At 47.8% G+C, this 18,869-nt stretch overlaps 3 protein-coding genes and 1 non-coding gene across 4 annotated transcripts; 1 reads left to right on the forward strand and 3 right to left on the reverse strand.

Annotated features, from left to right (window-relative positions):
* The first annotated feature begins 1,299 nt into the window (after window positions 1-1,299).
* LOC125535448 (probable pectate lyase 4) lies at window positions 1,300-3,332 on the forward strand. Its single transcript, XM_048698497.1, has 5 exons — window positions 1,300-1,733; window positions 1,807-2,158; window positions 2,340-2,550; window positions 2,652-2,720; window positions 2,831-3,332. The coding sequence occupies exons 1-5, from the start codon at window positions 1,421-1,423 to the stop codon at window positions 3,053-3,055; spliced, it is 1,170 nt and encodes a 389-aa protein (XP_048554454.1). The 5' UTR covers window positions 1,300-1,420; the 3' UTR covers window positions 3,056-3,332.
* Window positions 3,333-4,139: 807 nt separating this feature from the next.
* Window positions 4,140-4,213, reverse strand: TRNAR-UCG. Its single transcript has one exon. It is a non-coding gene; the product is annotated as a tRNA-Arg (tRNA).
* Window positions 4,214-4,382: 169 nt separating this feature from the next.
* Window positions 4,383-9,691, reverse strand: LOC125535449. Its single transcript, XM_048698498.1, has 5 exons — window positions 9,452-9,691; window positions 8,214-8,269; window positions 5,764-7,794; window positions 5,440-5,626; window positions 4,383-5,354 (listed from the first exon to the last, which is right to left on the reverse strand). The coding sequence occupies exons 1-5, from the start codon at window positions 9,552-9,554 to the stop codon at window positions 4,693-4,695; spliced, it is 3,039 nt and encodes a 1,012-aa protein (XP_048554455.1). The 5' UTR covers window positions 9,555-9,691; the 3' UTR covers window positions 4,383-4,692.
* A 3,238-nt stretch (window positions 9,692-12,929) lies between these two features.
* On the reverse strand, window positions 12,930-15,796 carry LOC125540885. The gene is made up of 4 exons (XM_048704418.1): window positions 15,512-15,796; window positions 14,558-14,648; window positions 14,208-14,475; window positions 12,930-13,490 (listed from the first exon to the last, which is right to left on the reverse strand). Exons 2-4 carry the CDS (start codon window positions 14,639-14,641, stop codon window positions 13,342-13,344), a joined length of 501 nt encoding a protein of 166 aa, XP_048560375.1. The 5' UTR covers window positions 14,642-14,648; window positions 15,512-15,796; the 3' UTR covers window positions 12,930-13,341.
* Between the last annotated feature and the right edge of the window lie 3,073 nt (window positions 15,797-18,869).

An 18,869-nucleotide genomic window follows, 5' to 3' on the forward strand; every position in this document is an offset into this window, starting at 1 on the left:
AAACTGGGATTGAATTTATTTGCTTCATAGCTAAGGAAGTGACAAGAATTTAGCAATGTGTGGATACGAACCAAACATGCCTGAATTTTGCAATGTGTCGAGCAACGAACCAAACACGCCCGAATACAGGATCCCTCTATCATTCATCCTTCCACAAGTTCAGAGCATCTTGAACACGTTATTTCAACCTTTTTGAAGCACCAATTTTGTATCTTTATTTACAGCACCATGAGTGTCATTTTTTAATGGAATTTCTGCATGCAGTTAGAACATTCAAACATTTTGCGTGGAAACCATCATTTTTTGCTATTCTGAAACATTACTGTTTGCCATGGCGCATGTGAGATCGAAAACATAATTGAATATCCCGGGGTCTGCTTTTATTTTCCTCTAAAAAGAATCATCAAACATTAAATGGCAGTGGGTCAGCTTGAAGAAGCAGTTGGATCATCAAACACTGGTCCTGTAGGAATGAAAGCTACGATGAATGATAGAGGGGTCCCCTGTGACATGTCTTTATTTCCAAAGACAATGGATTTAGGTCCCCGAGCACATATGTAGGAAATAGTATAATAAAATCCAAAAAAGTAAAAGAATTCATAATATCTGATGTTTTTTTAGAACAAACATGGTTCAATGTGTGCTCACGTGCAAATTTTCCTGATGAAAAAACAATTGTCATGCTCTGAATAAAAACAAAACCAATAATCCAAAAAAGGTTTTTTTTCAAAAGCATTTTGTAGCGCTTATTTTGTTTTATTTATATCCAGGCCAACACGAGTGCACTTCATTCATCATTGATTTAAATTTACACGTAGGTAAACTCTCAGTAATGCCTGTTGGAATTATTACTTTCTAGATTTTACTGTTTATGGCAAGTCCATGTGAGATCAGGAACAGAGTAACACTTTCGACAAACCAATACTTTTTTTGAATACCAATGGAAGTGAAGGAGACCGACATTGAAGAGAACAGATAGAATGGCGAAGGAACAACTACTTGTCCGCAAAGAGAAAACCAAAAAAGCAAGGCAAAGAAAGATGCATCCCATTGCCTTTCAAAAGAGGGAGAAAAATGTGAACTAAGCATAACTTAAACGGTTAGATTCATTGTGGTGAAACCAACCTGTTGGATGGATTCTCTGTTCTAGGCAGGAGACATGGTTGCTCACATATTTTCTGGATTTATTTTAGATTCTTTGATGTTGTTGTTTCAATGACTCAGTCTCTCGAGGCGCTTATATGGGTACGGGGTGTATGCGTGTCTTTAGGGTCCGGGATTTCATATAGGAGATGAATAAGACTTTTCTTGTTTCTAGAAGTGGGGAATAGAAAAGGAAGACTTTGGGTTTGAGACGTTGAGTGCCGAGCGAGCGAGTGTTGGATTCGCCTCCACAGTCCGACCGACACGGCCGAATTTCATGGGCGCCCGTGCCTCCTGTTTCTCCCGCCTCTACTGCTGCTGGATCTCCTTCCCCTCCCCCGACCACCGTCCCCCGCGTCCTCCTCCGACTCCAGCCGCCGCCGGCGCAGCCTACCTCCCCTGCCCCGGCATGGACGCCGAGACGGGGCCGGGGGCGGTGACGACGGCGGCCCACCGCCCCCCGCAGCCGCGGACGCCCTACGCCGCCGCGGACCGCACCCTCCGCGCGCTCGCCGCCGCCGCCGAGGGCTTCGGCCGCCGCGCCATCGGGGGCCTCCACGGCGCCCTCTACCACGTCACCTCCCTCCAAGGTCCCCCCTTTTTTACCCGCCTTCAATCTCGCTCCGGAACTCTGTCAACAGGAACCGACCGATTGATCCGCAGACGACGGGCACGGGACGCTGCGGGAGGCGTGCCGGGCCAAGGAGCCGCTGTGGGTCGTCTTCGAGGTCTCCGGCGACATCCACCTCCACACCTACCTGCGGGTCTCCTCCCACAAGACCATCGACGGGCGCGGGCAGCGGGTCCGGCTCACCGGCAAGGGGCTCCAGCTCAAGGACTGCCACCACGTCATCGTCTGCAACCTCCAGTTCGAGGCCGGCCGGGGCCACGACGTCGACGGCATCCAGATCAAGCCCGGCTCCACCAACATCTGGATCGACCGCTGCTCCCTCGCCGACTACGACGACGGGCTCATCGACATCACGCGCCAGAGCACCGACATCACCGTCTCCAGGTACTAGTAGTTCCTTTTTTTTACTGCCCCTCCTCACCAACTAAATTTCTGTGTACAAACATGACGCAATCCAACTAAATTTTTGTGTGCAGCATCACGCATCTTCAGTTCTTCACTCATTTCGTTTGATAATTGTAGTGCTGATGAACATGTGCCTGTATGTGACTGCATTTTTGCACAGATGCCACTTTGCAAGGCATGACAAGACGATGCTCATCGGCGCGGACCCAAAGCACGTCGACGACAGGTGCATCAGGGTGACCATCCACCACTGCTTCTTCGACGGCACGCGGCAGAGGCACCCGCGCCTGCGCTTCGGCAAGGTCCACCTCTACAACAACTACACCAGGGACTGGGGCATCTACGCCGTCTGCGCCGGCGTCGAAGCTCAGGTGACTCATTTCATCCGGCATCCGCTATTCCAAATGCTTGCAACTGGCAACACTTACTTGGAGATCATCAAATCTAAATGGAATGATGTCTCCGTTTGCAGATTGTGTCTCAGTGCAACATATACGAAGGAGGACATAAGAAGACGGTCTTCAAGTACATGCCAGAGAAGGTACCTGCATTCAGAGTTTCAGTCTTTCAGACAAGATGAGACTCAGCATTTGCATACATCCTAGTCACAGAGATGAGATGAGCTGACTACATAGCTGAATGCTGCTGCAGGCTGCTGACAGAGAAGAAACGGCGGCCGGGTGGATCAGGTCGGAGGGCGACGCGTTCCTGCACGGGGCGTTGCCGTGCCTGGTCGACGGCCCGGGCGCCGAGTGCGTCTTCAGGCCGGAGGAGTACTACGACAGGTGGACGATGGAGGCGGCGTCGCCGGCGCTCAAGGAGGTCATTCAGCTCTGCGCTGGGTGGCAGCCTGTGCCCAGGCCTCCGGACTGCTAGCGCTGTAAATCATGGAAGTTCAGGTTCAGGGTTCAGACCCGAGAACTGCAAGCCTGATCGACCATTGGTTCGTTCAAGTAAAATTGTTTGAGCTTCGGTTCAGTAGTCCCATGCTAGAATTGTAATAAACTCTTAGCGTGTGATACGATTGATCTTCAACGATTAGAGAGCATGGAACAGTTGTCGCGTAGAGGAGAGAATTCAGTGGATAGAGGAAGTGACTGCTGGTTCTGATGCAAATTATTAATAGAAATGGAGAAAATTAGAGCACGAAAAAGTTATTCTGCAGAAAAGAGAATTCATGGTTGTGAGAGGAAGCAAGCAGTCATTTCTAATGCAGATTATTAACAAGAATTAATAGAATTCACAGTAGAGGAATTAGGTGGTGGTCTCTGATACAAATCAACAACAAAAGAACAGAGTGAAAATAAAACGAGAGAATTTGCAGTAGAGAGATTAAGAGGTGATTTCTAGTGGAAATTTTAGTATTCAGTACCAACAATAATCGTGACCACAACAGAGGAAGTAAGTGGTGATTTCTAATGCAAATCAATAAGAGAAAAAACAGGGCGTGAAAATAAAAAAGAGAGAATTTGCAGTAGAGGGACTAAGAGGTGATTTCTGTTGGAAAATTAAGTATGGGTACAAAAATTAGAGCATGAAAAAGTTAATCTGCAGAAAAGAGAATTCACAGTGGTGAGTGGAAGCAAGTGGTCATTTGCAATGCAAACTATAGTAACAAAAAAGACTATTTGACAAAAATGTAATAATGTAGCACAGGCTAGATCAGATAGGGCATCATCATGTGCGTACGGCAGTTTGGCTACGGTCTGGACCAAATGAGATTGAGTTGGTACATCGGTATGATTGTAGTCCCCGTGGTTGAGCAATAAAAATCTCATTTATTCCCAAAAAAAGACTAGTAACAAATAATAATTAGGATTCACAGCAGAGGAATTAAGTGGTGATATCTAATGCAAATCAATAACAAAATAACAGAGCGCGAAGAGAAAAAGATTTTGCGGTGGAGGAGTTGAGTGGAAATTTCTAATGGAGGAGTTTAGTATTCAGTACAAAAAATTTGCGACCACAGTGGGAGTCGAACCCACGACCTTCTGATCCGAAGTCAGACGCGCTAATCCACTGCGCTATGCGGTCACTCGGTGCATCATACATCCCTCCTTGCTACATATACGCGAAAACTGACGACAGCAACGGCTCACCAAGGCAACCTTGCTTATGACACCAACATACCACCAGCTGATTACTGAATCCATACTCGAAAATGCACATCACCCAGAAGAAAAAAAAAATGGCTGCTGCCATATATATAAATAATTACATTCATCACCGTCGATTATCGTCACTATATATATGTAGAATATAGATACACGGAACTGGAATATTACATCTGCATCAGCCACCAGTCTACCTGGGCTGGCATAAACAAGCTACAGAGTTTTGCTTCCACTAACAATTTCTTAAACCGAGCAAAACCCAAGACACTAGCACCACTTTCACAAATCCCAAATTTTCCCGGTTGCGAAATCGACGAAATGAACCTCCTTCCTATTTTTTCCATAAAGGGTGCTTTTATTATTTATCTCAAAAAATGCAGCATGAAAGCTCCTCCTCCCTTAACCAAAAAGGTCCAGCAGATACAGGTCAGCTATGGCCTCCTCCAGGAGATCCTCACCCAGCATGCTCCCAATGTCCTCCACCATCTCATCAGTGACGTCCTCGCAGTCCAGCCACGCCACCCCCATCAGCTTCTCCTCCTGGAAGCCCTCCGTCTCGCGCCGCTGCCGGCGCACCCTCTCCCACACCTCCTCCACGACCCTCTCCATGTCCCACTCCATGCCCAGCCGACACCTCCCCGCCAGCCCCTGCTGGCCGCCGCACTGCGTCCAGCAGGCGACCACCTCGACGAGCACGTCGTTCGCCAGGTCGAAGAGGAGCCGCCTCTCGGGCCGCGCCCACAGGACGAGCTCGCCGTACTTCCTCTCGAGCTCGTCGTACGCGTCGCCGCGCGCCGGAGACCCCGGTGACAGATAGCGCGCGCCGAGCAGGAGGTCGTGCTCGGAGCTCCGGCTGGCTAGAAACGTGAGCATGTCAGCCACATAGGAGAAGTCCCTCTCGTCTTCGTCCCGGAAAGCACGGGACGTTGTCGGCGCGCTTTCGTTGACCAGCTCGCAGCTCGCGGCGGTTTCGTCGTCGTCACTGAACAAGGCGAGGTCGGTGTCGTCATCTGCGTCGCCCGTCGCCTCCATCTTGAGCAGCCGAAGTTGCATCCTGAGCCCTGTAGCAGACAGAAGTCAAGTGAGTGATATGGAAAGTGTGACAGGGAAGTGGTTTGGCAGCAGTGTGCGTGTTTCTGCACTTGCCTTGAAGGTCTGCGCTTATCTTCTCAAAACCTCCTGAACAACAGTCCTCGGCGTCCACGGACGATCCGAGGACGGACACCGGACTAGGTTGTTCGTCTTCGTTGGAGCTCACGACGGATACTAGTTCTGTCAGATGATCGGATGGAGCTTCGTTATCATCACATCGGTCGTGCCCATTCCCCTCAATCTGAGTGCAGAAGAACTATAAATTAGTAATTCATAGACCAAACAAAAACCTTCAGTTTACTCATAAACCCATATAGTATATGCAAAGAATGCTTAGCCATACTTCCAAGAAACTTGACTCGCATAAAATGAACATACCTGAGACGCTGAATATCTAGGACTAGGGACAATAAAATGGTCATCTGCTGCGAATGCGTGCTCTTGGTCCAGCATCATGTTCTGTGCAGAAGACTGCGCCTCCCCCTGCCATTCTGGAACTGCACGGCTGCTATCTAAATGGCCAGAATTTCCACCGTGCACAAGTCTTCCTCCAGTTTCAGATAGCTCTGGCACTGCACCGGTGTAAGTTGGTTCTTCAAAATTCACATGGATCTCGCGCTCGGTCACCACACTTTGCACCTCATCCAGAGACTGCACATCGCTTTCATCAGAGCGATATGTCGAACTTCTGAATAACGATCTCCTTGGTCTGTCCTGATGCAGATCCTCAGAATCATAAGGCCCTGATCCGATGATGTTCTCTGCCATAGAATATTCACCGTGTGTGCAACTTGCTTTTCTGCTGCTCGATTTCGGACTCCCTCGGTTGATGGATGAAGTAGAAACAGACTCCAGCCTTGTTAAGCCACATATGCTGTCATCTTTCCAGCCATCATTGCTGCTGATACCAAGAGGATAACCACATGATCCTGGCATCACATCCCTATGTGACTCGCCCTCTGGCCATTGCCGGCTAGCTGCTGCCCCTGAAGTAAACTTTGAGGTCTCTTTGTCAGACAGAGCAAGCATGTCCCCAAGTGTGCTGAATGTAGCATTACCATCTTGTGATGGATGTTGATGTTGCTGAGTCGTCTTCCATCTGTCTGCTAGGCGTCTCCTTGCTTCCTTCCTGATGGATCTCTTAGCTGAATGTGTCGGTGAAGTCCCTGCGCAAGAACCATCCGGGGCATCATGTGGACCAGAAGGTCTTTGCAATGCTGCCGAACTTTTTAGCTTAGCCATGGATGTCAACAAAGACACCTGCTCATCCCGGTTCGACGTCCCAATATCTGGACTGAGTTTCTGTTTTCCATTTGTACCTCCCCTGACAGCAGCTGTCTTCATCTGTGCTGAAACCTCCCGAGCAATTTCTCTGGACCCCTTTGCTCTTTGGCGTCGTGCATCGGAGTGTGCTGTGGAGATCTGAGGCATGGATTCTTCTGCATTCTGCCTTTGAATGCCATCATCTAGGCATGCTTGGGTCCTTCTGTAACTGGAGCAGAACATGTCATTGGTTATTGGAAATGCTCCTTCCATGTTCAGATTTTTATCGAGCCATGGTTTCAAGACAACAATCCGAGTGGGAGAAATGCGCTTATCGATGTTCTCCCTGTAGCTTGACCTAGACAATTTTTGTCTCAAAGAGCCAGTTTCTTCTTTGGGAGCTTCACTAGAAAAGTTACTATGAGGCTTCCTTGGAGAATGCTTTGCTTCTTTTGGTGAGTGGAAGCACCGTTCAGTGTCATCTTCTGGTGGATACACAATATCTGCATCAATAAACTTACTTCTTCTGGATGGTTTCAACAGCGTGATCCGGTTTACGCCAGAGGATGGAGGACAACCGAGACCGGACAGATCACTCGCGGCAACATTATTGGATTCTTGAAGAATTTCCATGAGAGCATCTTTATTTGACACCAATGCCTCTAGCGCACCATTGAACTCTTTCGATCTCTGAAAAGATTCATCAGTGGAAAGGCGTTTTGCATCCATAAACTTCTGCCTTACAAAATTAAGGTCAGCACAGTTAACCCTGTCATGTCCAGGACAAGTGTTACGGTTTCGGTTCTTGGTTCTGGTGGTCTCCATTACCTCAAAAACATCTTTGAATTCTGGAATCTCATCAGTGCTTGCCCTACGCGGAACATCTCCCGAGAAAGCATATTTGTCACTACAATGCCCTGATATATCACTGTAACTCCCTGGCGACCTGCCCTGTGAACGGTCCCCATTACATGTATCTTTGCTATGAACTCCAAGTGAAGGCATTATGTCAAGGCCCATAAGCCTTCCCACAACACCAGGCGATGTGTGCCTAGCAGTGACATCTCTATAGACGTCGTCGTCTATTAGCATTTTCATTGGGGTGCGACCGGCTCTTTTGGGTGTACAAAGCCTGCTCCCATCAAACTGAGAAAAGGAAAAAAAACATTAGATCGGAGATTGTTGGTTTGCTCTTGAAATGATATCACACACTGAACTGCGTAGTAAGAAATGAAGATATAGCTTTAGTAGCAAAAGAGAACAGAGAATTGAACCGTGAAAAACTTGGCTATTTGGTTCTCTGATAAAATGTCGTGCAGACAGAAGCTTGAAAACAATAGATCATTTGACATGCTTAACCCTTTTTTACATGCTCAAACTAATTACTACAGAACAAAGTACTACTAACTAATTCCGCTTTTACTTTAAGCTGTGCAAGAGGTTGCCTCAGTTAAGTCAACTGCTAACTTGCTATATGGTTTTCGTAGGCTTAGCTTATATTTTTTGCTTTACCTACATCATGGTAAAAACTAGAAACTTTTAAAAGATAAAACCACACCACTCACCAAGGAATTGGAATGCATCCCAGGTTCGCCTCCTTGTTTGCTCGAGGATCCAACTCCTGAATCAAAGATAAAGACAGCGATGAATAAACTCCACAGGGACAGTTCAGGGTGGCAAAAGTAACAAAGCACATCGCGATCAGAGGTAACGCAGACGGATAGGGAGAACCGATATGTTATTACCAATATGTGTAGTTGCCAAGCTAGGATTGTGGTAAGAATGGCAGATGTCTCTGAAGCCACTCTGTGCCAGTATACTTCCAGAGCTGATGAATGGTGGGTGGGCGCAGGACAGTGATAGATCCGGAATCAGCAACGATGCAAGATATACATAAATACTCCTACAAGCTAAGCTATGTACGACCAACCATCCAACGGATAGTGCGTAGGTACATATACCGTATACGAGCAGTACTGTTAACTTGGATCCGACACAATGGCCAGACAGAGCTTATTTTTAGTACAGATTTACTACTCCCAACACTGCTTAGCCCCCCCAGCTAGTGAGTACAGTAAAATGTACCTGTCAGATGTTAAACAACCCAAGTTTGTTTAAGCCGACATATTTGTTTGTTTATTGCTGATTAGAGTATGGAATCCCTATTGTCAACGAAGCTTCATGGTGCTCCGTGAACATGTGGGCGCATCACTAGGATAGTATACATTTCTTGGCACAGTTTCTGACCTTGAGAATGGCGCCATGTTCCGGGAAATACGGCCTGTTTCGCGTGATCTGGCGGGACTGGGAATAATTTACTAACTGGCGAGCGGCGACCAGGAAAAGAATCCAAAGCACATCGCCATGAATTCGCGCGAAGATGTCGTGGGCAGGACAATTTGACTACAGGAGAAGTGATTCGATGGTGCCTCCGAAAAGACAAGGGCACGAATCTGTCTGTCTTTCTTTCTCTTGTCCCCTCACGGATGGATGAAGGCCCTGGAACCAGAACTCTCTGTGCTCATGGGGAACGCATTGCTTGGAAGAGAGGATGGGGTAAGGAGCAAAACGGGAAGAGGAAAAGCGAAACTTGTTAGGCCAGGAGCTAATGCCGATGGCCGGTCACAAGAACCCCAAGCTGCCGCTCCAAAAGCGGGCAAGGCAAAGGAAAGGAAAAATGAAATCTCTGGAAGGGACCGGCTCGGCATTGGAGCGCCCATGAGCGAATCCAAGATATGGATTCGGAGATAAAATGAGGCGAAAATGAGCAGAGGGAGAAGAAGGGTGCAGGGGGGAGGCGTACCGGCGGCGAGATGGGGCGGGGCATTGTGGCTGGGGCTGTGGTGGCGGCGGCGGCGGTGGGAGTGGAGGCCGTCCGTGCCTCCGCCGCGGCGGAGTCCCCCCATCTCGGCGGGCGGGGCAGGGTAGGGGGGATGGGCCGGGGATCTTTTGGACAAGACGGGGGAGGTGAGCAGTGAGTGAGCACGGGCAGGAGGCTGAGCGAGGAAACTCTGCTCCTCGTCTCTCTCACTCTCTTTCTCTGTTGAGCCCGTGGCCCTGGCCTGTAGGGAAGAGGTAGGGGGGGGACTGCGCTTTTGTCAGTCAAGCCCTCGTGCTTTGTCTTCCATCGCCAGTTGGTCCTCCAGGAGCCTTGTAAATAAATGGGAGTAAACTGCACATGGCACCAGAGGGGTAGAACGTGTAGGGTCAGCCTCAATTTGCGGTTGATGAACTATGTTCTCATGTGTTTATTTCTATATATATAATATGCTGTTCAAAAATTAGGCACAAAAGTAGGCAAAAATAGGTGGGGCAAGCAAGATCATGGTTTCATTACTCCCAAGTCCTCAGGACTCCCCAAGTGGCTAAATTTCGTGTTTTGACCCTTTTTTGATACCTATTCAAGATCTGACCCTAGTTTGAATTTTTTTTCGAGATCTGACCCTAGTTTGAATTTTTTTTCGAGATCTGACCCTTTTGCTACCGTCAGGGTCCATGGTGGTAGGGTATAACTGCCTACCGCCAAGGTCCCTGGCGGTAGGGTTGCATGCCTATCGCAATTGCTAAGTATTGAACACAGTGTGTGCTCGTGCCTACCGCCGAGCACCTTGGAGGTAGGGTTGTACATGCTACCGCCATTCTATTTGGCGGTAGGGATGTTCCCTACCGCCAAGGTCCCTGGCAGTAGGCTGTTACACCCTACCGCCATGGACCCTGGCGGTAGCAAAAGGGTCAGATCTCGATTTTTTTTCAAACTAGGGTCAGATCTCGAATAGATATCAGAAAATGGTCAAAACACGAAATTTAGCCTCCCCAAGTCCTCACTTACTCTCCGACCTCTCTCGCGAGTTTTCCTCGCTCTCTGGCAACTAGTATAGGGTTTGGCTTTTGGTGAGAGATCAATGAGGTCTTTCTGAAAAAAAGGCAAAATATTTGCGGACATCCATACACCATCCATGTATGATGTGCAACCCCAACAAGTTTCGGCTCCTAATTCAGTCTACACTTAGAGAACCAAAGAAGACAGAATCGCATATGAATAGTGTCAAATACTATTCACCCAAAGACGACATTGTTCTCCGTCGAATTTGTCTCTTTTGAATCTCTAAAATGTAGGTCGAGTTTTAGCTGATTTCTTTTGGAACCATAGACATACACCCTAGGTATATTGTCAAATTATTTCAGAATTTTTTGGATTGTGCAAATAAGAATCTTTGGTAGTTTAGTTTGATCCTTCGATTTCACCTAAAAGGCAAATTCTATTTTAGTCTCCCCCAAACCCAGTGACGGATCTAGCATGACAATGAAGGATAGGCCCAAAACATCAAGTTTCTAAGCCTAATTAGCATGTACTCCCTCAGATAGTGTCAAAAAACGTGTTATATTTTGATACGGAGGGAGTACATTGTAATTGTGGCATGTAAAGCACCTCAATATAATTGTCAAGTGGTATATTTAGCTGAAATGGGATTTTTAGAGGGCAGGCTTAAGCCTATAGAAGCCCCCCTAGTAGAATCCCCACTCCTATGGGTTGTAGAAAACATAGGAATGGAAAAAAAAACATAGGATTAAGATGTCATGTACTATGAGTTCCTATAATATATCAAAACCCAGAAAATTCTAAAGGAACAAAAAGTGTTAAGAGATTTCATAAGATTCCATAAGAATTCATCGTAGTGTTAAGAGATTCCAGGAGAAAACATGGGAATTTCAGAGGATTGATGTGGGAGAGTAGAGAGAGAGAGAGAGTGGCGGAGTGCAGGTGCATTGGACTTCTTAAGGAGGAAAAAGATAGTGTCAAGAGATTTCATAAGATTCCTATTGAATTAGGGGAAAATGAACGTATTCCATAGTAATCTTATCACCCAAGTCCTATGATCCAAAGGGCTCCCATAAGAAACTATGGATTGAAATCCTTGAATCAAAAGAGAGGCGCCACACGCTGCTCTACCCGGCAATGGCGGAGCTACACACAAACAAAACAATGCCATGGACTGCCTAGCCCTAGACCAATATACAAAGGAGTGAAGGTAAATTTGAACTAAAATTCGGGATCCCCTATAGCCTAATCCGTTTGGCCCGCCCAACATTTTTAACCGTAGCTCCGCCAGTGCTACCCAGTGTTCTTTGCAATGCTCTCTTCCAAAATGACCCATATTCCGCTTTGTTCCCCCATCATCGCCACCCATAACCGGCAATGATCCACCCACTTGTATACTCCACGTAGAAAGAAGAGGCAAAAGAGCCACGGCAGCATCATGAGACGAGCCGCGAAAGGCCGTACAGCATATTCATTGCTGCAAACGTGGCCCCATGAAAAAGTTCAAAGAAAGATCCAATGTTTGTTTGCATCCAGATTCATTGATTGCTTTGGTTTTTGGTTTTTGGTTTTGGTTTTTGTTTCCGCGGCGTGCACGTACGTTAATGCTCGGCTGCGCTGCACGGACGATCTGGACCGTTGGGGTTTGGTACAGCTAACTAACATCAGCGGGCGAGCAAGCGAACGGAGACGTCAACGTATGGGATCACATGCGCCCTCGGCTCTCTCTCTCTGTCGTCATGTGATGCATGCCGGCCATCGCCGTCCCTTTCTCATGCTTAGCCTTAAGGACTTAATTAAGGAAATGCATTTGCGTTAAGTCAGAGAGGTGGGTTGGATCTGATCAGCTAATCCGCCGCACCGACACCGGCGAGGCCCACCCGCCAGATGCAGACGTCTGCCTCGTAATTCCCATCCTCCCAGAAAAACAAAAGAAGACGACGACTTGGCATCAGTCGCATTTAACGACAAAGAAAAGATGCTACTCACAGTATGCACCAGATGCATGATGCAGACAGAAGAAGAAGAAGAATGGCACAGGCTCTCAAGAAGCTACAGCCAGGCATCATCATCATCATCATCATCGCAAACTTCATCAGTTAGTTACTTACAGAAAACAGCGGATCATGGCTTGGCTACCAGAGATACAGCAAAAAGTGCTGTGCTGGGCTCCTCCCCCTCACCCTCACACCAAAAGGCCAAGATATCTCATGCCCTTCGCACCATTGAAGGTTGCCAACCTCATTGCCGCTCTATATACAGTGCATGCATATGCCTCCTACAGGTGCAAAGGGCAATATCTGCCAACCGCATGGCTCTCCATGTCCAGGCACATTCATCCTTAGTGCCTCCCCATCTTTCTCAACTTGTCCTTCATATCTATACCTACCTGCGCATGGAAACCGTCGTTTGAATTTCAGATTCACCACAGCCCACAGATAAACATGTCATCGAAGAGAAAAAAAGACCTTTCCCGCCCACCGTATAAGCATGTCCTCACTTAAGAAGGGTACACAATTTTAGAGAAAAAAAAAAACCTTTCCCGGCATACATACTGTTACAACTTCATGTGGATGAAGATAACAGGGTGCAGGAACAGGTTCAGGCTCAGGACTCAGGTTTGCCAACACACCACACCTAGTGATGATAGATAACAAGGGTTAAATGCCGATCGACTACACTTCTCTCATTCGTAGCAGCAACCAAATCTCACAGCAAGGCAAAACCAAACCGGGACACGGGTAAAAAAGCATTGGGACTGTTAATAAACACGGTTGGTGAACCCGGCGGGAGCTTCATCTCAGGAGACATTCGAGTTGTCTAGGACTGGGAACGGCAGACATGATTCATTCACCTCTTGCGCCATGCGCCTACTACTTAGGTTTATCTGCAAGGCTGACGAGGGATCTCACGATGCCCGGGCTGATCTTGTCCGCGAGGGCGCCTTTCTCGGAGATCGCAGACGATTTCTCCTTGACAAAGCTTTGCAGCTTCTTGGTCTCGTAGTCTAGATGCTCTTGATCTGCATTGTTTGGATATCACAATCATCAGCACAATCTCAACAAGCTAGACAAGCATATATATAGTTGTGATTCCACAATTTTGGTGTTGCTAAATGTGCATACCGCACATGGCTCCGCCACGCCACGAGCTTGAACCAGCTCGTGCGTCGTCGGGTGTGCTTCCATTCGGGCACACAAGCATATATATAGTTGATGGAGGGTTCAAACAGAAAGAGATCCAATTTTGAACGTTGAAGTGGAAACGGTCCTACAACAAGATATTCTTGAAAACAAAAATCCCCAAAAGTTTAGCAAAAACAGTGACAATCAAGACCATGAACATCAGAGACATAATTTTTGAAGATAATTCACGCATTTGGCTAAATAAGCTTTTGCAAAATACCATGTTAACAGTTTGCGTTCAGAAGAGGTTGCAGATAAAATGCAAGCTTAGAACAGAGCAGACAGCGACTCCAATCACTACTTCACGTGCCGATGGTATCGAAAGCCCACATCCTTGAGCTCAACAATGACTTTTGGTGAATACAACAAAATACAATAGCTAATTTAAACCTCATAGTGGATTAACAACACATGGGAATAAATTTTGAAAGCATGATCCACCTGAATATTGAAATCGATGGCAGAGTTGTTGGTGCAAACCTATATCAAATCTACTTCAGTAGTAAATTGAAATAAATCAGATTGCATGGATCAAGATCCAAGAAGGTAAATACCTTTATCCAGAACAGTGTGCGCTACATGAAATGGAACACGAGCCAAAATATCTGAGCCTGGAAACATTAGCCAGGTATGTTCTTTGGGGTCGTGATTCCCGCAAGTTGAGCATATCTCCTTCACTAGCTGTTTGGCGGAAGTTCCTTCCATCTCTTTCATTACGATCTCAAATGGAGATGGGACACTGGTTTTAGTTGTCTTGGCTTTTTTCCGGAGGGCCGTTAGGGCCTCCCTGTTAGCATTCCTCATCCTATCGTTCTCCACTAGCTGATCATACACAGAACAGATCAAAACAAATCAATACTGAGACTTCTAGCATGAATAGCAAAAGCCAGTAGCACCGACAGACCTGATGCCTTGCCAGAAGAAGTTGCTCCGCGTCTGTTTCTATGTCAATCAGAGTCCCTTGAAGCTGCTTCATGTTGGGATCCATGTTAAAACTGCAAAACAATGTCAATTTTTTTTCATTATTATACACAAATACTTATAAAAATACTTATAAAAATACATGTACCATACAATAACAAGATACCCACAAAATCTTCGAGGGTTTTGATTTCAAGGGTGATCCAAGTTATTTGACAGAAGCAACAAAATGCAAACACTAAACACACAAAAATAGGAGACTATGTCTCTCATAAATAGCTCTAATTACCCAGACTGCAGTTCATATTCTCCTATTTAAACGTTTAGTGTCAGTTCATACTATCAATCCACTGACTGCAGGGTGAATTAGTATATCTTACCAAGGAAATCTTGCAAAGCTGGTTGATAAATGAAATCATTAAATATCTAAGAGAATTAGATACAATTATAAAAAAAAGGGAATACAATTATCAATGTTAACAATGGATCATAAAGAAGTTGAAGCAATCATCAATGTTGCAATGAGCCATAACGAAGTTTAGGCATATATGTGGCTCAGAATAGAGTAGAGCAAAAGGCATTTACATAAGAAAGAAAAGTGAACTAGTCTCTACAGCATACTAGCAAAATGGCACTAGAAAATTGGATAATCATGTACATACAACAACACGGGTACAAGCACAACATACTAAAAAATATATCTTTGTTACTGAACAATACTAGTCAGGTCAAAGAAAAAATAGGACAGCCTTCTCATCTCTCACTATATGCACAAAGGGTCGGGCTGGATCTATGTTCATCAGGATACGTGCCAATATAACCAAATTAACAAATTATACATGCGGACTATGTGTGGGGCATGATGCAACTTTGACAACGAATTGAACTGTAACACGTAGAGGATGGAGAGGAACACAGCGCTCGGCTCAACGTCAACCTGGAACCAGTTGGCGTTGGCGACCGCGTCCACCTGACGGCGCAGGGGACTGGGGCGTCGGGGCGTGGGGGACGGTCGAATGCGGCGTCAGGGGGTAGGGAGGAGCAGGCGGCGGAGCAGAGCGGGGGCAGGCGCAGGCGGAGCAGCTGGCGGGGGAAGGGAAGGCGGCTAGCCGGTGCTTCCCATGGAGGGAGGAGGGGGGCGGAGGAACTGCCCGCGGCGGCGGCGACGGCGGGAGTGGGTCGAGACAATCCTAGCGCGGCGAGTCGGGTGGAAGCGTTCTGTTTTTTCATTCGACTTTGCCTCGTTTCGTTAATAAAGAAGAGAAGAATTGCCCGGTTAATTGTAGAAAATCGAAAAAAAAAACCACTACATCCCACGACAACACAGGCTTAACCTGGCTATCCACACAAGACCCACACATGCCGCCGTGAGAGAAGCACCGTCGGGGCAGACTACAGGCGTCAACGTCATCACTCCTCCGACTTCACCGCAAATCCCCATCAGCGAGGCACAAATGCAACAACCTGCACAAAGTCCGCATCAACCTATGCCAAACAGTTGGCCATCAGGACATCAACGAGACAACTCCGACTTCGAGGACGACCAATTGCAGAAGAAATATACAGGGCTCGCGCCGACGAAGACATCCTCGGAAACCACCGAGCATCCGTCATCGTTGCCGCCTAGGCTCTTCTGAGGTAGCTCCGACTCCGCCACGCCACAACGAGACCAAGAGGAACTAGTCGGACACGCCGGGAAGAGTCGACTATCGAAGCCCTACCGCGACTCTACAATGCGCACCACCAATATCGTAGTCAAACAGGTCATCACCCTGACCCTCCACATCGTGAATGAACCGCCGCCAATCATGATATTGTGTATGTCCTGCCCTAGGAAAGCACGCTAGGAATCACCATCTTCAAGATGACACCCACAGGAGGGGAAGCGGCGTGATCGACGCTGTCGTCCAACCCTGCACAGCAGGGCCAAGGTCTTCACCTGAAGATGAGATCCAAGATTGAGGAGAGAGGAGAGCTCCACGACGACCTCCAAGGGGGTAAGCAATGTCCACAAATGCAACGTCATCAGGCTTTCGCCCGGAGCAACCCAAACTCCGCACCCCTCGAAATCCGATAATAGCGTCTTCGACTTGCAAACCCGCTGGCTCAAACACCTGCAACGTGATGGTGACGCCATCGCCATGTCAGAGCCACACCTTCCTCTCCAACAATAGAAGCCAGCGGGCCAGATCTGGCACCCAAGCACCAGCACGCCGATGCCAAGCCGCGGCCACCCAGGCTCCAGGCCACACCACACACACCACTAGGAGCAGGATGGGGGGCTGTCACCCCATCCTGATGCTCTGAGCAAGGGAGACTCACCAGTGCCGCCGCGCCGAGCTGACGGCCGAAAAAACGTCAGTCAAGGAGGCGCAACACGGACTAGCGGCAAAGGAGCGTGAGACGGAGCAGAGGACCATCAGGGAGCGCCGCGATGGAGGCAACGCCGAAGGCTGAGCCTCCCCCACCTGGAGCCCGTGGCCCAGCTGTATGCCGCGCGGGCTTCTGATACGTCTATTTTGCGTCATGTTTTCCTACTGTTATTTTGTTGGGGATCGTTGCAGAAATTAAAAAAATTCTACGCATCATCAAGATCAACCTATGGAGAGACTAGCAACGAGAGAGAAGGGAGTGTATCTTCATACCCTTGAAGATCGCAAAACGGAAGCGTTACAAGAACGCGGATGAAGGAGTCGTACTCGCAGTGATTCAGATCGCGGTTGATTCCTATCTAAGCGCCGAACAATGGCGCCTCCGCGTTCAACACACGTACAGCCCGGGGACGTCTCCTCCTTCTTGATCCAGCAAGAGGGAAGCATAAGTTGGGGAAGAACTCCGGCAGCACGACGGCGTGGTGGTCGAGCTCGCAGTTCTCCGGCAGGGCTTCACCAAGCTCAACGGAGGAGGAGGAGGAGGTGTTGGGAGAGGGAGGGCTGCGCCTTGGATGTGGTGCTGCTGCCCTCCCTCCACCCCTCTATTTATAGGGCGAAGGGGAAGGGGGCCGGCCCCTCTAGATGAGATCTAGAGGGGGGCGGCGGCCAAGGGGAGGGGGCTTGCCCCCCAAGCCAAGGGGGGCGCCCCCTTTAGGGTCCTCCCCAACCCTAGGCGCATGGGCCCTAGGGGGGAATGGCGCATAGCCCACTTAGGGGCTGGTTTCCTTCCACATACAACCCATAGGGCCCTCCTGGGCAGGTGGACCCTCCTAGTGGACCCTCGGAACCCCTTCGGTGGTCCCGGTACAATACCGATAAACCCCCGAACACTTCCGGTGACTATATGATGACTTCCCATATATAAATCTTCACCTCCGGACCATTCCGTAACTTCTCGTGACGTCCGGGATCTCATCCAGGACTACGAACAACATTTGGTAACTGCATACTATTTCCCATAACAACTCTAGCGTCACCGAACCTTAAGTGTGTAGACCCTACGGGTTCGGGAATCATGCAGACATGACCGAGACATCTCTCCGGCCAATAACCAACAGCGGGATCTGGATACCCATGTTGGTTCCCACATGTTCCATGATGATCTCATCGGATGAACCACGATGTCGGGGATTCAATCAATCCCGTACACAATTCCCTTTGTCTACCGGTATGACACTTGCCCGAGATTCGATCGTCGGTATCCCTATACCTTGTTCAATATCGTTACTGGCAAGTCTCTTTACTCGTTCCGTAACACATCATCCCGTGATCAACTCCTTGGTCACATTGAGCTCATTATGATGATGTCTTACCGAGTGGGCCCAGAGATACCTCTCCGTCACACGGAGTGACAAATCCTAGTCTCGATTCGTGCCAACTCAACAGACACTTTCGGAGATACCCGTAATGTGGCTTTATAGCCACCCAGTTACGTTTTGACGTTTGGCACACCCAAAGCATTCGTACGGTATCTGGGAGTTGCACAATCTCATGGTCTAAGGAAATGATACTTGACATTAGAAAAGCTTCAGCAAACGAACTATACGATCTTGTGCTATGCTTAGCATTGGGTCTTGTCCATCACATCATTCTCCTAATGATGTGATCCCGTTATCAACGACATCCAATGTCCATGGTCAAAAAACCATAACCATCTATTGATCAATGAGCTAGTCAACTAGAGGCTCACTAGGGACATGTTGTGGTCTATGTATTCACACATGTATTACGATTTCCGGATAACACAATTATAGCATGAACAATAGACAATTATCATGAACAAGGAAATATAATAATAACCATTTTATTATTGCCTTCAGGGCATATTTCCAACAGTATCCCACTTGCACTAGAGTCAATAAT

This window comes from Triticum urartu, chromosome 2 (assembly GCF_003073215.2).
Source record: "Triticum urartu cultivar G1812 chromosome 2, Tu2.1, whole genome shotgun sequence".
Lineage (NCBI taxonomy): Eukaryota > Viridiplantae > Streptophyta > Magnoliopsida > Poales > Poaceae > Triticum > Triticum urartu.

Excerpts from the sequence above, each read along its gene's own strand:
- LOC125535448 (XM_048698497.1), top strand. The coding sequence starts at position 1,421 with ATGGGCGCCCGTGCCTCCTGTTTCTCCCGCCTCTACTGCTGCTGGATC. Across the intron at positions 1,734-1,806 it reads CCACGTCACCTCCCTCCAAG|ACGACGGGCACGGGACGCTG; the intron begins GTCCCCCCTTTT and ends ATTGATCCGCAG. Across the intron at positions 2,721-2,830 it reads TCAAGTACATGCCAGAGAAG|GCTGCTGACAGAGAAGAAAC; the intron begins GTACCTGCATTC and ends ATGCTGCTGCAG.
- LOC125535449 (XM_048698498.1), bottom strand. The coding sequence starts at position 9,554 with ATGGGGGGACTCCGCCGCGGCGGAGGCACGGACGGCCTCCACTCCCAC. Across the intron at positions 7,795-8,213 it reads GGATGCATTCCAATTCCTTG|TTTGATGGGAGCAGGCTTTG; the intron begins GTGAGTGGTGTG and ends TCCTTTTCTCAG. Across the intron at positions 5,355-5,439 it reads GATAAGCGCAGACCTTCAAG|GGCTCAGGATGCAACTTCGG; the intron begins GCAAGTGCAGAA and ends TGTCTGCTACAG.
- LOC125540885 (XM_048704418.1), bottom strand. The coding sequence starts at position 14,641 with ATGGATCCCAACATGAAGCAGCTTCAAGGGACTCTGATTGACATAGAA. Across the intron at positions 14,476-14,557 it reads TTCTTCTGGCAAGGCATCAG|CTAGTGGAGAACGATAGGAT; the intron begins GTCTGTCGGTGC and ends GTGTATGATCAG. Across the intron at positions 13,491-14,207 it reads GCACACTGTTCTGGATAAAG|ATCAAGAGCATCTAGACTAC; the intron begins GTATTTACCTTC and ends CAAACAATGCAG.